Source organism: Macaca thibetana, chromosome X (assembly GCF_024542745.1).
Source record: "Macaca thibetana thibetana isolate TM-01 chromosome X, ASM2454274v1, whole genome shotgun sequence".
NCBI classification, from domain to species: Eukaryota; Metazoa; Chordata; class Mammalia; order Primates; family Cercopithecidae; genus Macaca; species Macaca thibetana.
Window position 1 is genome coordinate 150,539,254 of NC_065598.1, and position 18,168 is coordinate 150,557,421.

At 39.7% G+C, this 18,168-nt stretch overlaps 1 protein-coding gene across 3 annotated transcripts in view; it reads left to right on the forward strand.

Annotated features, from left to right (window-relative positions):
* VAMP7 (vesicle associated membrane protein 7) overlaps nucleotides 1-13,565 on the forward strand; it is a 59,488-nt gene extending 45,923 nt beyond the window's left edge. For all 3 annotated transcript variants that reach the window (XM_050775506.1, XM_050775505.1, XM_050775507.1), the window contains exons 6-7: nucleotides 9,552-9,644; nucleotides 11,701-13,565. In XM_050775506.1, the coding sequence (XP_050631463.1) occupies nucleotides 9,552-9,644; nucleotides 11,701-11,769 (162 nt within the window). In that variant the 3' untranslated portion in view covers nucleotides 11,770-13,565. The remainder of the gene's footprint in view (nucleotides 1-9,551; nucleotides 9,645-11,700) is intronic.
* The last annotated feature ends 4,603 nt before the right edge of the window (nucleotides 13,566-18,168 follow it).

Below are 18,168 nucleotides of genomic sequence, written 5' to 3' on the forward strand. Positions count from 1 at the left end.
GCTGATACTCTTTCTTCCAGTTGATGGAGTCGGTTACTGAAGCTTGTGCATTTGTCACGTATTTCTCCTGTCATGGTTTTCATCTCTTTCATTTCGTTTATGACCTTCTCTGCATTAATTACTCTAGCCATCAATTCTTCCACTTTTTTTTCAAGATTTTTAGTTTCTTTGCGCTGGGTACGTAATTCCGCCTTTAGCTCTGAGAAGTTTGATGGACTGAAGCCTTCCTCTCTCATCTCGTCAAAGTCATTCTCCGTCCAGCTTTGATCCGTTGCTGGCGATGGGCTGCGCTCCTTTGCCGGGGGAGATGTGCTCTTATTTTTTGAATTTCCAGCTTTTCTGCCCTGCTTTTTCCCCATCTTTGTGGTTTTATCTGCCTCTGGTCTTTGATGATGGTGACGTACTGATGGGGTTTTGGTGTAGGTGTCCTTCCTGTTTGATAGTTTTCCTTCTAACAGTCAGGACCCTCAGCTGTAGGTCTGTTGGAGATTGCTTGAGGTCCACTCCAGACCCTGTTTGCCTGGGTATCAGCAGCAGAGGCTGCAGAAGATAGAATATTTCTGAACAGCGAGTGTACCTGTCTGATTCTTGCTTTGGAAGCTTCCTCTCAGGGGTGTACTCCAGCCTGTGAGGTGTGGGGGTGTCAGACTGCCCCTAGTGGGGGGATGTCTCCCAGTTAGGCTACTCAGGGGTCAGGGACCCACTTGAGCAGGCAGTCTGTCCCTTCTCAGATCTCAACCTCCGTGTTGGGAGATCCACTGCTCTCTTCAAAGCTGTCAGACAGAGTCGTTTGCATCTGCAGAGGTTTCTGCTGTGTTTGTTATTGTTTACTGTGCCCTGTCCCCAGAGGTGGAGTCTACAGAGACAGGCAGGTTTCCTTGAGCTGCTGTGAGCTCCACCCAGTTCGAGCTTCCCAGCGGCTTTGTTTACCTACTTAAGCCTCAGCAATGGCGGGCGCCCCATCCCCCAGCCTTGCTGCTGCCTTGCCAGGAGATCGCAGACTGCTGTGCTAGCAATGAGGGAGGCTCCGTGGGCGTGGGACCCTCCCGGCCAGGTGTGGGATATAATCTCCTGGTGTGCCTGTTTGCTTAAAGCTCAGTATTGGGGTGGGAGTTACCCGATTTTCCAGGTGTTGTGTGTCTCAGTTCCCCTGGCTAGGAAAAGGGATTCCCTTTCCCCTTGTGCTTCCCAGGTGAGGCGATGCCTCGCCCTGCTTCAGCTCTCGCTGGTCGGGCTGCAGCAGCTGACCAGCACCGATTGTCCGGCACTCCCTAGTGAGATGAACCCAGTACCTCAGTTGAAAATGCAGAAATCACCGGTCTTCTGTGTCGCTCGCGCTGGGAGTTGGAGACTGGAACTGTTCCTATTCAGCCATCTTGCTCCACCTCCCGTTTCCTGACTTTTTAATGATCGCCATTCTAACTGGTGTGAGATGGTATCTCATTGTGGTTGTATTCTTTTGAGTTTCTGATGAGCCTCTCCAAAGGAGGCAATCAGGTACGCATTTATCTCAACGAGCAGAAAGGTGACTTTGAATAGAATGGGAGGCAGGTTGGCCATAAACAGTTCCCAGCTTGACTTTTCCCTTTAGCTTAGTGATTTGGGGGCCCCAAGATTTATTTTCCTTTCACACAGGCATGAAACCAACATTTGTCTCCTCATACGTCTCCATCAGAGCTCTTGAGTGACTAGGTTCATTGTCAATGAGCAGTAATACTTTGAAAGGAATCTTTTCTTTTTGAGCAGCAGATCTCCACAGATCTTCTGTACACCATCCTGTAAACAGATGTGCTATCTTCCAGGTTTGTTGTTCCATTTCAAGAGCACAGGCAGAGTAGATTTAGCATAATTCTTAAGGGCCCTAGATTTTCAGAATGTAAATTACCATTGGCTTCAACTTAGTCATCAGCTGCATTGGTCCCTAATAAAAGTCAGCTTATCCTTTGAAGCTTTGAAGCCAGGTATTGGCTTCTCTCTATGAAAGTCCTAGATGGCATCTTCTTCCAAAAGAACGGTGTTTTGTTTGCACTGAAAACAATCTGTTGTTTAGTATAGCCACCTCTATCAATCTTAGCTAGGTCTCCTGGATAACTTACTGTGGCTTCTCTGTCAGCACTTGCTGTTTCACCTTGTACTTTCATGTTATAGAGGTGGCTTCTTTCCTTAAACCTCATGAACCAACTTCTGCTAGCTTTAAACTTTTCTTCTGCACCTTCCTCGCCTCTCTCAGCCTTCATAGAGTTGAAGAGTTAGGGCCTTGCTCTGGATTAGGCTTTGGCCTAAGGAAATGTTATGGCTGGTTTAATCTTCTATCCAGACCCCTGAAACATTCTCCATGTCAGCAGTAAGGCTGTTTTGCCTTCTTATGTGTGTGTTCACTAGAGTAGCACTCCTAATTTCCTTCAAGAACTGTTCCTTTACATTCACAACTTGGTTAACTGTTTGTCACAGGACACCAAACTTTAGACCCATCTCAGCTTTGAACATGCCTTACTCACTAAGCTTAATTATTTTTATCTTTTGATTTAAAGCAAGGGATGTATGACTGTTCCTTTCACTTGAATTCATAGATGCCATTGTAAGGTTATTAATTGGCCAAATTTCAATATTGTGTCTCGGCAAATAGGGAGGCCTGAGACGGAGAGAGATAAGAGAATAGCTGGTCAGTGGAACAGTTAGAACACACAACATTTATCAGTTAGCTCCATCATCTTATATAGGCATAGTTTATGGCACCCTAAAACAATCACAATAGTAACATCAAAGGTCACAGATCGTCATAACAGATAGAATGAAAATAATGAAGTTTGAAATGTTATAAGAAGTACCAAAACGCAGACATGAAGTGACCACATGCTGTCAGAAAAATGGTGCTGCCGCATGTTCTCACTCATAAGTGGGAGTCGAACAGTGAGAACACATGGACACACGGAGGGCAACATCACACACTGGGGCCTGTTGGGGAGTTGGGGCTAGGGGAGGGAGAGCATTAGGAGAAATACCTAATGTAGATGACAGGTTGATGCATGCAGCAAAGTACCATGGCACATATATACCTATATAAGAAACCTGCACGTTCTGCACATGTATCCCAGAACTTAAAGTATAATAATAATAATAAAAAGAAACAAAAAGTACAGGCCAAGCAGAAAAAAAACACCAGAAAAATGGTGCTGATAGTCTCATCATGGGGTTTCCACAGACCTTTGATTTGAAAAAAAAAAAAAACAAAAAAACACCAGTATCCATGAAGTGCGATAACATGAAGTACAATAAAAGGAGATATGCCTGCAATTCTTTCTGTTGTTCTTTATTGTTTTCTGCAGTTCTGTTTCCATGTACGATTTTTTTGCTTCAAACTGAAGTTCTTTTATTGTTTGTTACAATGTTGATCCTGATGGGAGATTCTCTAAGCTTTTGTCTGAAAATCTGGTGTCATCATTTTGTTGAAGAATACTTTATAGTTTTTTAGTTTTTCACAATGTCAATTTAAAAAAAAAAAATTTAGTGCTTTAAAAATGCCATTCCATTTTTCTTTGGCTTTCACATGTTCTTGGAGAGATTGTCATCTCTCTTAGTCTTACTTGAAAAATAGTGATTCTTACCCCACCTTTGGCTGTTTTTATTGTTGTTGTTTGTTTTGTTTTTTTTAAGACAGAGTCTCTCTCTGTCACCCAGGCTGGAGTGCAGGGGCATGATCATGGCTTACTGCTGCCTCCACCTCCCGGGCTCAAGTGATCCTCCTGCCTTGCCTCAGCCTCCCAAGTAGGACCACAGGCATGCGCCATCACACTTAGCTAATTTTTAAAATTTTTCTTAGAGATAGGGGTCTCCCTATGTTGCTCTGGCTGGTCTCAAACTCCCAGGCTCACGTGATCCTCCCACCTTGGCTTCCCAAAGTGCTGGAAAGATAGGCATGAGCCACCACACCTGGCCCCCTTTGGCTGGTTTTAAGAGTGTCTTTTTATATTTGGTTTTCAACTTTTTATATATGGTTATTAGCTTTCTGTGGCTGCTATCACAAATTATCACAAATCTGGTGGCTTAAAACAACAAAAATTTATTTTCTCCCACCGCTGGATTTCAGAAGTTCAAAATTAGCTTAACTGGGCTGAAATTAAGGTGTTAGCAGGGCTACACTCCTTCCAGAGGCTCTAGGAGAGAATCTGTTCCGTGCCTCTTCCAACTTCAGGTGGCTGCCAGTATTTCTTGACTTGTGGCTGTATCATTGTAGTCTCTGCCTCCATATTCACATTACCTTCTCCTTTGCATGTGTGTCAAGTCTCCATCTACTTTCCTTCTCTAGAGACATTTGTGATGTCATTTAGGGCTCGTATGTATAATCCAGGATACGCTCTTCATCTCAAGATTCTTGACATAATCACATCTGTAAAGACTCCTTTTCCAGATAATATCACATATGTCACATTCACAGGGATTAGGACACAGGCATATCTTAGGGCAACATCTAACAATTGTTCTTTATAGGTGAACTTGTTTTAACAGGTGGTTTGTCAGTGTTCAGGTGTTGACCTGAGGATGGTGGAGGAATCTCCATTACAACCTGTTGAATCACACAACTATGTTCGGATTTATTAGTTTCATTCCTCACTGCTTTTTCTCATCTACATCATCTTCCTGTTTCTTGAATTATGTATTGTGAATTAGTCTTTGTAGTATATCCTCACACATCATCTTCATATGAGTTTGTGGGTGATAATCCCTTCAAGAACAAAAGTGTTATTTTGGTCTCATATTTGAACAATGTTGACTAGTGTAGAAGTCTAGGGTTAAGATCATTTTCTCTCAAAATTCTCTGAATATTGCCACGTTTCAGTGCATGAAGAGTTTAGGCATCTAAGAAGCTCAACAACTATATAGCTTACACGTTTTTTATTTGGGCCAAGTTTGAGGACTGCAACCCAGAAGCGTAGATTCAAGTTGCTCTGAATATGTGTTCTAATTAGCAGCCGTTACAAGTAGGTTTTTAAAGGAAAAAAGGAGAGGCAGTATCTAATTTGTTTACCAAGAATTTACATTAAAAATAACAAGTTATTGATTGGCTATACATTGTCCTTTGTATCACAGATTCCAGGAACATGAAGATAATGGTCGAGGGAGCTAGTCAGCAACAAAATGCCTTTAAACAGTTGCCCCTCTGGGTATTGTGTGGGGGGTGTGACTGAAGTCCCCATACTCATGTCTTCTGGGCCTGATAAATTTTATATACCTCACATAGCTCAGGCTGCTCTGAGCTGTTTTTCTTTTCTCATTTCCCCCTTTTGATCAAAATTTTTCTCTTCTGAAAGCATTGATGATTAGCATTTTAGATGTAAGTTTATCCCATGTCACTGGGGAGACTTATTCCCAGATATTCTTGTCCCATGTTGGATGGAAAGAGGTAAAAAAGGTACTGTGGCTTAAAGAACTTAATGAGGTCTCCAGGCTAAATTGATTGGCAACACAGAGGGGCAGAGCAACAGGATCTCAGTCAAGCCATCCACTCATGATGGAGCCATGGCATGAACAACTATACAGTTTACTCAAGTCCACCCCCACTTATGACACCAACTGCAAGTTTGGGGATTCCCCAAACCACCCTCAGATTTGATAGTTCATTAGAAGGATTTATAATACTCCATAAACACTGTTATACTCACAGTTATGGTTTATTACAGGCAAATTATGCATAGTAAGACCAGCCAAGGGAAAAAGTGTATAGGGTGGAGTTTGGGAAGATACCAAATGTAGAGCTTCTGTTGTCCTCTTCCCATGGAGTCAGGACACATTACTCTCTTGGCATCAATGTGTGACAAAATGTACAGAGCATTGCCCAACAGGGAAGCTTACCCAAGCCTTAGTGTTCAGAGTTTTTATTGGGGTTTTATTATGTAGGCATTATTGACTGACTGCCCTCTGGCTTGATCTCAATCTCCAGCTCCACTGGCTGTGATCCACAGCCTCCTAAATCACACAGTTATTTTTTTCTGGAGTGTCTTTTCCCCACCCTAAATCACACTGTTACTATCTAGATTACAATCTATTAGAAAAATAAATCAAGGCTGTGCATGGTGGCTCATACCTATAATCCTAATATGTCGGGAGACCAAAGCCAAAAGATCTCTAAAATCCAGAAGTTCAAGACCAGCCTGGGCAACAAAGTGAGACCTTATCTCTACAAAACAAAACAAAAAAAAAAAACAAAAAGAAAAAATTAGGTATGATGGGGTGCACCTGTAGTCCTAGCTACTTGGGAGGCTGAAGATGGAGAATTGCTTGAACCCAGGAATTCAGAGTTGCAGAGAGCTATGATCACACCACTGCACTCCAGGCTGGGTTACAGAGGGGTAACCTCCATCTCAAAAAAAAAAAAAATTTTTTTTTAAAGCCCATTTATGATAGCATCAAAAAGAGTAAAATATGAATATATTTTTTTTTTTTTTTTTTTTTTTTTTTTTTTTTTTTTTTGAGACGGAGTCTCGCTCTGTCGCCCGGGCTGGAGTGCAGTGGCCAGATCTCAGCTCACTGCAAGCTCCGCCTCCCGGGTTTACGCCATTCTCCTGCCTCAGCCTCCCAAGTAGCTGGGACTACAGGCGCCCGCCACCTCGCCCGGCTAGTTTTTTGTATTTTTTAGTAGAGACGGGGTTTCACCGTGTTAGCCAGGATGGTCTCGATCTCCTGACCTCGTGATCCGCCCGTCTCGGCCTCCCAAAGTGCTGGGATTACAGGCTTGAGCCACCGCGCCCGGCCAATATGAATATATTTTAAACAAGGATGTAAAAAATGTGCACACTGATGAAAGAAATTGAAGAAGACACAAATCAATGGAAAGATATTCTATGTTTGAATCAATATTATTAAAATGTTCATGCTGCCCAAAGCAATACACAGATTCAACACAATCCCTATTGAAATTCCAATGGCATTTTTCACAGAATAGAAAAAACAATTCTAAAATGTGGATGAAACTAGAAGACATTATATTAAGTGAAATATACCAGATACAAATGGACAAATACTGTATGATTTCACTTATATATGGGATCTAAGAAAATTGTTGATTTCAGAAAAGCAGAGAGAGAACAGTGGTTGCCAGGGGGTGGGAGACATGGAGAGATGTTGGTCAAAGTGTATAAACTTACAGTTATAAGATGAATAAGTTCTGGATATTGGACATACAGCATGGCAACTATACTTAATAATAATGTATTGAATATTTGAAATATGCTATAAGAATAGATCTTAAGCATTCTCACCACACACCCAAACAAGTAACTATGTGAGGTGATGGATATTTTACTTAGCTTGATTGTGGTAATCATTTCATGATGTATACATATATCAGAATATCACATTGTATACCTTGAATATATACCATTTTTATTTGCCAATTATACTTCAAGGCAGAAAAAAATAAAATGAGTAGAAACAAAAGGTTGGAGTTCTGAAATGTTACTAAAAGTAACATTTGCCTTTTTTCAATATTCTTGCCACATGGTAGGTAGGTCCTTTTAGTCTGAAGATTCAAGTATTTCTTATTTGGGGGATATTTTCTTCAGTTAGTCCTTTGATTATTGATCTTTCTCTTTTGGTTGTATTCTCTCCTGTGACTGCTAATAGGTGCCTAAATCAGTACCAGGCACATAATAAGCACATGTTAAGTATCTGTTGATTTTATAAATCGATCCTGGATTTGCTTGATCAGTTTTCCATGTATCTTACATCTTCTTTCATAATTTACAACCTAGACATTTTGCTCTGTTTTCAGAGCAATTTTTTTTGAATTGTTACTGCAGAAGCTGCTTTTGCTCATTTATGTTCTGCTTTTAAAAAATTATGCCAGTCATTTTATTAAAATACAGTTTTTGGAATATTGTCTTATGTTATCTAATTTTTTATGTCCTCTGATGACTTTGTGTGAAACTAGTGCAATTATGTCTTGTATCTGAGGATACTTATTAGACATTTTTTATTACTATTATTCTATCTTGTTTCCCATATTAACTTAGTTCCATTAAGGACTGTTTGCCCCCATTGCTTTTTTTGTCTCCACACTTTAAGCACTATTTCTTCTCAAAAGTTCTAGTCCATATGTATATTCTATTCAACATATATATTTAGCTCTAGATGTAACCAGTTTTGGTCTGTGCCTCCAGGTGGCATCCTGTGCACTCTTCATCAAGTGAAACCCAAAGGCTGGTGCCCCTGTCAGTTGTTCTACCGCAGAGACTTTGTGGAGTATGTGGTTGGAGATTAATCTATGGTTAAGGGAGTGGTTTTTTTTAAAACCAGTATGTTGAAGTATGATATACATAAGTGCGTCAACTGTGAGCATACAACTTGTTTTTTCACAAAGTGAACATACCATGTAGAACCAACACCCAGATTAAGAACTATAGCATGAACAGGACCCCAGAAGCTCCCTTTTGCCTTCTGTTAGTCGCTGCTCCCCTCCAAAGGTGGCCGCTGTCCTGATTTCTCCACATAGATTAATAAAATACAGCAGGGGCCTAGAGTGGTGGCACACAACTATAGTCCCAGCTACTCGGGAGGCTGAGGTGGGAGGATCGTTGGAGCCCAGGAGGTCGAAGCTGCAGTGAGTCGTAATTGTGCCACGGCACTCCAGCTGGGGCGACAGAGCAAGACCCTGTCTCAAAATAAATAATAAAATATAGCAGGTACTCTGTTTATGTCAAGTTTCTATTGCTCAAAATGATGTTTATAAGATTCATCTGTGGTAAATTGGGTAAATGTAGTAGTAGATTGTGAATTGTCATTGCTGTATTGTATACCATGTTATGACTCTCCTACAATTTATTTATGCATTGTACAGTTGATGGGCATTTGGGTGGTTTCCAGTTTAAGGTATGAAAAGTAGTGCTATCCAGAACATTTTTGTATATGTCTTTTGGTGAATTTGTGCATAAATCTGTTGGGTACATACCCAGAGTGGAATTGCTGGATTATTAGGAGATTTCGTTGGTTGGTTGGTTGGTTGCCTTTTTGTTTTAAACTCCTTGTATCCTGGTGGGAATCGTTCAGTAGATACTGAGAAATTGATGAGGCAAAAGAAAATGGATAGCAGAAGGAATGAAGTTCTATGGGTTTTGGCCCTCACTAAAGTAAATACATATCTTCCTATGGAAATCAAACAGGTTTTTATGGCTCAAAGCCCCAGAATTTTACTGGGCAGAATAGGCAAATGTGCTTGCAGTCAGCTGGCTTTAAAGGAGCCTTTCTTATTGGAAGTATAGAGAGGAAAATGCTTTTCCACTAGGGGAAGAACCACTTCTGGTGCTCAACATCATGTGCATTGCTGCAGTGGAGAAGAAAAAAGAGGGAAGCCTTTTAATTGGGCTCATACTGCTTATGATACGCCTGGCAGAGTCTTGCTTTTGGCAGCTATTAAGTATGAATGGCCAGTCTCTACTTGTAAAGAGAGATCATTGGACTTAAACAGAATTAATGGAAGTAAAATGTTCGCATGTTGTTATTGCAAATCATTCATGTAGTCAGTGCCAGGGGTTAAACAATTCTTGTCTCTTTTCTAGTCTGTCACCTTCAAAACTACCAGCAGAAATCTTGCTCGAGCCATGTGTATGAAGAACCTCAAGCTCACGATCATTGTCATCATCGTATCAATTGTAAGTTTTTGTCCTTTTAGTGTACGGCTTTATTTTTCAGTCTCTAAGAAATTAGGTACTAGAATTATTTCTCAGTGATTAACACTCTGAAATGAGCTACGTATGTCTTTTAATAGTGAAACACATGACCAGGCAGTGGCTTTCCTATGAAGTCACATAGGAAATATCTCTACTTAAACCCCTCCTTCCTATTGAGAATTATTATATATAAAGAGACATATAAAACTGACATCACAGAAATGTAGTTATTTTAAATAAAGATATTTCTGTTTATATGTAATGGGTTTATTGTTTTTATTTGTATATTAATTATGTATTTTTAAAGTTTTAATTTCTAATATGGCAAATGCTGATAATTATAATCCCCCTTAAACAAGAACTCTTTGAAGTCCTCAGTAATTTTTGAGTGTGTAAAGAGGTCCTAAACCACAACTTTAAAAACTATTGCTAACGGGTGGGGGGTGCTTCACCCTGTTCATGGTCAGATAAAGTTGCCTTTCCTCCCCATCCTCCAGTCATGTCCAGAAGCCCAAAGTTACCTCCAAGCAGATACCTCTGACCCTGCATCTCCTCGACCACAGTTTAAGGGTCCTCTGCCTTAGACAGTTGGATTTATCTAAAAGAGAAGAGCAGTCATAGAGCTGTAGATTTTATACTGGAAGTAATTGTCATGGCCTTGAATGGTTCCTTGCTCAGGCTTCTCTTTCTAACATCACATTTTAGGCTCCTGAGCTTAGCTTCTTACTGTTTGGTCTGGGAGTTTAGGTTGATTTGTGCAGCTGAATTTTTGTTAAATTCAGAATATATTTACTGATTACTTACTACATGCAGAGCACAGCTCTAAATGCAATATCAATCTTTGCCAAAAGGTGTTGTCACCTAACGAGATGTACTTCAGCTTCAAAAATCCTTATATTACAGCTGTGACAAATAGTCAACTTTACATCAAGTTGGTAAACTTTACATTTGTTTCTTGTGTATGTGTGAATATGATGTCAGAAGTTCAACCTATTCATTAATAAACAGAATTTGCTGTAATCTGCCTCCCAACCCTGACCATATTTACAGTTCCCTACAAGGCAAATGCTTTGCTCACTTTTGGAGCAAAGGGTATGCAATTCATAAATGCATCCTTTTCCAAGCTTGCAAGTAATGAAATCAGTCACTTAAAGATCTCAAGAAGTTGCAATTTAAAGCAAAATAAAGCCAGGCATAGTGGCTTATTCCTGTAATCCCAGAACTTTGGGAAGCTGAGGTGGGAGGATAGCTTGAGGCCAGGAGTTTGAAGCCATCCTGGTCAACATAGTGACACCCTATCTCTACAAAAATAAAAAATAAAAATAAAGCAAAATAAAGTGACTAATGCAGTGAACCTAATGTTTAAAATCTGTTTTTTTGTAATATAATAATGTGAACAAGTAGTGACTATTTTATAATTTAAAATTAAAATCTAAAATTAAAAAGCAAACACATCTGTAATAGCACCAGTATTTTTGCAGTGTTACTTACATCATCTGCTTTTCTTTGTTTTGGTCATCGTAATTATTGTGTCATTATCCACTGAACAGTTCATAGCAGTATTCTTTCCCATAAGTGGTACAGATGAAAGCCTTCTACTCAGGCTTTTAAAATACATTCTTATATTAATCACAAATTAAATTCATGTGCAAAACCTAAAACTATAATTAATGAAATCATAGTTCAGGAGAATTATGCTTATTTGTGATTTTTTTATGACTTGTTAATCACACGTCAGTAAGAGTTGCTCATTTAGCCTTGATTCTGCCGAGTTACCAGTGAAGAGCAACAACCCCACTGCTTTCTCTCCCACTGAAGGAAACGCTAGAATTCAAGCGGGTGTGAGTTATACCAAAAAGGACAATTTTAACTACACTTCTGTCTTGGAAAATACTTGATTAGTGTGTTCCATTACTACATAACTGCTACTCTAATGGAATCAGAAGTATTTCTTAATAAGGCTCTACTTTCCTATATATATTATTTAGAATAACATGATTGATTCAAGAAAATAAAATTGCCCTCCTCCTCCCTCCAGGTATTCATCTATATCATTGTCTCACCTCTCTGTGGTGGATTTACATGGCCAAGCTGTGTGAAGAAATAAGAAAAAGTTATCATTAACCAAGGATATGAGAGAACAAGGAGTTAAAAGCAATCCATGTGACTCAAGCCTTTCACATACTGACAGATGGTATCTGCCAGTCTCTTCAACCCTCTTCTCACTTTTTAAAATCTTGTTCCATGCCTCCAGGTTTACCTTTGTCTTATCAACCAGTTTATTTCCGTGAACTTCAGATTGAACCATTCATTGCAGCAGTAGCCTTAAAATGGCTTTTGTTTATTTCTTTGGTTTGTTTACTAGTGTCATCTATTTAGAGCAACATTTTTGTTTTTAATTGCACAAAGCTGTCGCCACTAGTCTTATGAGCTATCTACTAAAACTGTGGAGAAATTTTGTATGTGCACACAGAAGTATTCAAGAGACAGTATTGCTAACATCTCATTTTAATGTCTTTTGTTAATGAGAAGTTTTAGGTGCTTCAAAACAATATAAATGGATAATAGTTGTGATTTGGGGAATTGTAATGACGTTGGTGCTGCTTCCTTCTAAGAGCTCAAAGTATGAAACATTCTTATTTCAGTTAGAAATGTTCAGATGGGGAGCATTTTGCTAGGCCATTAGAAGCACACAGATTATCCTTGTTCTCCTAGTATTCCCTTTCAGGAATAAAGTTCACAATACAGTGGATAGCTTGATATCTTCTGTTTTCCCATTGCAGTTGATTTGAGAAGATGAAGGTTTAAATATTGTTGAAGGTTGCAGTTTTTTAATTGTGTTCCTTCTTCTTCTGTGAATATTTAGGGAAATCATGTCACTAATAGAATATGTAGTAGAGGGAGCGGGGAGGTAAATTCCTCTGACTTGCCAAAGAAAAAGAAGGGAACCACAATGGATGTGTTAGCATTTTAGCTGTGCAAAGGGGAGGTAGTGTGGGAAAAGTGTTTCCATTCTGGGAAAAGGCCAAACCTAGTACGGTCAGCAGTCAACTCTAGGGTTTGGGCTTGACTCCTGTTGAATAATAGTTTGAGCATTCTTTGTGGTTTAATAAATTCTTAAATCTGCCTAGTTTTGATGAATTCTTTTGTGAAACTTGAAAGAGAATAGACAGTATGACATATAGAATTAATACAAAACAGTTTAACCATTTAACTGCAGTGTAAGAAAATTGGACTGTAATCATATCGCTACTGGCATCTGTTATCTAGTATGCATTTCTGGTGTGTATCTGAAGGGAAGACATTTTCTACCCTAGATCCAATTGCATTTATTTATCAATAAGTGCCATTAAATTGAAATTATATTACATTTTACACTTTCTCAATGAATGAACAAATGAGTCTGTAGAATCTAGCCACCTGTTTAGCCTAGTCATGTGCCTTGAACATATATGTGTCCCATAATCTAGCTCATGGTACCTGTTCTTCCATCCAAACCTTTCAATTCATGCTATCTGATTCATTTATTTGACATATATCTTAGGCCCACTTGAACTCTTTTCTTGTTTATCTAGCATAGCACAAAGGTTTTTCCAGTCTTCTTTATCAACACTAATGCCTCTTAATTGCATCAGCATTTCCTATTGGAAAATACATCTGTCCCAGAAAAACATTTGGCATTCCTGAATAATTTCCAAATGTTTTTAATCCAAAGAAAAAGGTTTCAAGTTTATTTCCCTTTCTTATACACACCTGAATAAAATTGATGTGCATGTTTTAGGGATCAATAACCTAACTGTTCCTTGGTCTATTTATGTATAAGAATGCTTTTTAAAGCACATGTCTCGTTTTAAATGACACACAAACTGAAGACGTTAATAAAATTTAAGAGTAATACAATGATTTGCTCGTTTTAGAAGTTCTTTCTGGAACCTAATTTTTTCTGATGACATTTGCCATTGTGTACAGAACAAAAGTATTTTACTTATGCCGAAAATATATTAAAAAGTGTTACCTGGAGACTTTCAGTAAAGATCTATAGCATAGTTTCAGGTGTGTAGAATTTCTTCAAAAGACACAAATGAACTTAAAAAATATATAGCCCATGGTGAAACCAATGAAAGATTCTGAAATGATCACACAGCCTTCACAACGATTGTCGTGAGCCCATGATTTAGATAGATCTGAAAAAGAACCCCAGGGATTGTCATCCAGTTCAGCACAATTCTGAAAAGTCTTTCTATCTAAAGTTAAATGACTGGTTCTGAAAGAGACTCAAAGGGAAGGCATAATGGTGGGAGGGAATAATTCATTATAGCAAACAGGGTTACCTAAACAGAAATAAAAGAAAAACGGGCACAAATCAAATATACAAATAGGTCACAACAAAATAATCAGTCACTTGGGACCTCTGAACGTAAGGTGGCTAAAGTCAGGTATAGAATATGTTTTTGTTACAGGCTGCAGTAACTTAAAAACAGCCTATTTAAGTTCTCCCTTGGCTTTATCCAGATTTCAACTGAAGTATGCATTCTCTAAAACACACTTAGAGAAAAATAAAAGATGGTTATTTATTTGGTTATGAATAAAGGAAGAAGTGACACCAACTATTTCTCTTCAAACCCGTGGCAAAAAAAAAAAAAAAGTGTCACAGTCCAAAAGTTTCCTTAATAGTGAATGTAGGTGCCTTTAGATAATAGTTTCTTGCTTGACTCTGTTGGTATCTATCTTTTCTGGCTTCAAGATAGACAAAGATACTGGGTTGCTTCCCAGGGTATCTTGATGGAAATTAATGTAACAACTATAACAGCAGCACCCTACACCCTACCAAAGTGTTCTAGAAGCAAGTCTATTTCTTGCAATGCCATCTTCTCAAGTATAATAAACAGGGTGGAAGTAGTGGTTGTGGTTGCCGTGTATATCAGTGTGAATCCAGTGAAGACAGCAGAGCCAAGACAAGTGTTTGGAAAACAGAGTTTAATATAGGATTCAAGGTTACACAAATGTGTGACAAACTGGGAAGTGAAGGTCTGGAAGGCAGGTACCAGAAGATCAGAAGAACAGTCCTAGCACTTTCACTTGAGGCATTGACATAGGCAGACAGGTCAGAACTTGCTGGAAAACCTGAGAATCCCTGTATGTCTGCTTGCTGATATGGTTTTGCTGTGTCCCCACCCAAATCTCACCTTGAATCGTAATCCCGATAATCCCCACATGTCGAGGGAGGGACCTGGTGAGAGGTGATTGGACCATAGAGGCAGTTTTCTCCATGTCGTTCTCATGATAGTGAGGGAGTTCTCATGAGATCTGATGGTTTTATAAGTGTTTGACAGTTCCTCCTTCACACTCTCACTGTCTCCTGCCGCCTTGTGAAGAAGGTGGCTGCTTCCCCTTCCACCATGATCGTAAGTTTCCTGAGGCCTCCCCAGCCATGCGAAACTGTGAGTCAAACCTCTTTCCTTTGTTAACTACCCAGTCTCGGGTAGTATCTGTACAGTAGTGTGAGAGTAGACTAATAGACTTGCCAAAGTTGGTGTGTGAAGAGAGAGACATGTGGAAAGGTTTACGGAAGCCACAGCTTCAGTAGAGCTGATGCCAAGTACCAAGTAGTAGGCTTGCAGCCCCAGCTGGTTGACTAGCAGTCCACAGAATGAGTTGGATGTGGAATGGAAAAGATTGAGGAAAATCTGGGACACACCAGGCACCTAAGCATCTTTGTGTCCTTTGAAGGGTACTGACCTCCACTTTTTTTCTGCTTTCCAAGTCTCATGTAAGTTCATCTCACTGATAAAAGCTAACCCTAAAACCATCTAGGGTAAGGGGATTCTACGAAATTCTCAGCTGCTGGCAAGAGCAATGGTGCCAGTCTAGCATAGCCCAGTTCCTTCTAGACTCATTCATAGGATTGGCTCTACTGCTTTATCAAGACAATTTTGGTAAGTTAAAGCATTCTTCTGGTCAGAATACACTGTACAAAATTATTTTGGGTTCGTGCTCTTTATTAAACCCAAACAATCTAAATCCCAAATGCTGTGACTTTCTATATCTCTTCCAAAGAGAAAGAAAATCATGGCAATATTCTGTATAAGAAAACTAACATGCACAGGCTGACACCGTGTTTTTTCTTTTTAAATCCCCATTCCCAGTTTAGAAAAGCACAAAGAAAACTTTAAAAAGACACAGGAAGGGGAACATCACACACTGGAGCCTGTCGTGGGGTGGGGTGAAGGGGGAGGGATAGCATTAGGAGATATACCTAATGTAAATGAGTTAATGGGTGCAGCACACCAACACGGCACATGTATACTTATGTAACAAACCTGCACGTTGTGCACATGTACCCTAGAACTTAAAGTATAATAAAAAAATAAATAAAAGAAGTGAAAATGGCTGGTTCCTGCTTTAACTGATGACATTCCACCATTGTGACTTGTTACTCCCCTACATTAACTGAGTGATTAACCTTGTGAAATTCCTCTCCTGGCTCAAAAGCTCCCCAACTGAGCACCTTGTGACCCCCGCCCCTGCCTGCAAGAGAACAACCCCCTTTGACTGTAATTTCCCACTACCCACCCAAATCCTATAAAACATCCCCACCCCTGTCTCCCTTCGCTGAATCTTTTCGGACTCGGCCCACCTGCACCCAGGTGAAATAAACAGCCTTGTTTCTCACACAAAGCCTGTTTGGTGGTCTTTTCACAGGGACGCGCATGACACCAATGATGACCTTAAATGATTTTTAATTAACTTCAGCTTAATAGGCCATCATTTTCAGGACCCAACTGTTAAAAGACAAAATTACAGCACATCTAGGTTTGCAGATCTTAACTGGCTTTTGTTTGAGATTCTAGAATCAGGCAGCAGTCAGGACCAAAAATGGTTCAGAATGCTCTGCCACATGACATCTGCAGGTTATATTTATAACCAGAGAAAAGAAAGTGACATACAGAAAACAGAAGTGAAATACAGAGACAGCGCCATTGGTTACAGCCTGGATTAGCCTTTATGGAACCTAGTTTGAACAGTTGGCCACCTGCCATTGGCTGACACTTGGCAGCTGTGATTGGTTTAGCCTCAGCTATTTGTTATAAACACATTTCTAAGTCAGATTTTCAGTTTGTTTATATACTTTAGGTTGTAGTTCTTTACAAGGACTTGTTGGGAGGCTTCTAAAGCCCAAATTTAGCAACTCCCCACTTTTGGTCAGCCTATTAATTTTTAGAAATTGACCAAAATTTTGGGCATTGTCATCATGACTCCACTCTCTGTCATCATTGTACTTATTTGGTCTCAGTATGGAATTCAGAAGTTCTTATTTGGTCTCAGTTCCCACTGGGCAATAGCAGAACAGTGAGTTTTGTAAGATGGAAACAAGGAAACAGAACAATGGAAAATAACAGCTGATTGGTTATGTAAACCAAATGTAAAATTCTAACGCCCCTAACAACCTGAATAGACTCCTCTCGGCCAAGGGGATTCCAGAGTTAACCAGAAAATCTAGTTCAGACCATTGTGAAAGAGGGGGTTGGACATGCCTCATTATACCCCTCCAGCATTAACATCAACACAGACCTTAGGTCTGATAAGAAACATTTATAATCTTTTTTTCTCTGAAGACTGCTACTTGAAGGCTTCATCTGCATAATAAAACCTAGGTCTCCATAACCCCTTATCCACCCAGACATTCCTTTCTACTGATAACAACTCTTTCAACTAATTCCCAGTCAGAAAATTTTAAAATCTACCTATGACCTGGAAGCCCCCACCCCTTGAGTTGTTCCACCTTTCCAGATCAAACCAGTGTAAATCTTACATGTATCGATTGATGTATTTATGTCTCCCTAAAATGTATGAAACAAGCTTTACCCTGACCAACTTGGGTAAATGTCATCAAAACCTCCTGAGACTGTGTCATGGATGTGTCCTTAACCTTGACAAAATAAACTTTCTAAATTCACTGAGACCTGTCTCAGATATTTTGGGTTCACAGTTAATATCAGGTTACTTTTTGGGTAAGGGTTAAAGCAGACTGGAATCCCTTCTTTTTCATGAAACACTGGTCTGTTTTGGGATTTATCTGCTTCCTTAAAGCTTCAGTTTGGTTGAGTGGCATTTAGCATCAGTGACTCCATTCTAGTTTGGCCTGGTCTGTTGTGGCCTAATGAAGGAGCCCAGTTCAGAACAATAGCCTGCCATAATTTGTTTAATAACTCTCCCCTTTTGGTCAGGTTCTCACCTAGGTGAGAGTGTGACCAAAACACAGGGCATTAGTAGTACTCTCAGTCACCATCGTTTTGGGTTTCTGGTTTCATTATAACCCCAAAGGTTCTTAGCCACGCCAAAGAATTGGTGTCGCGGTAGCCCGCGGTGGGAGAGACACGGATCGGACCGAGAGAAAAAAGCTGTAGGCTTTATTGAGCAGAGTGGCAGTACAAAGTTTCCACAGCGTGGAAGGGGTCCTCAGCGGGTAGCCAGTGTTAGATTTTTTGACCACCTTTTAAACTCT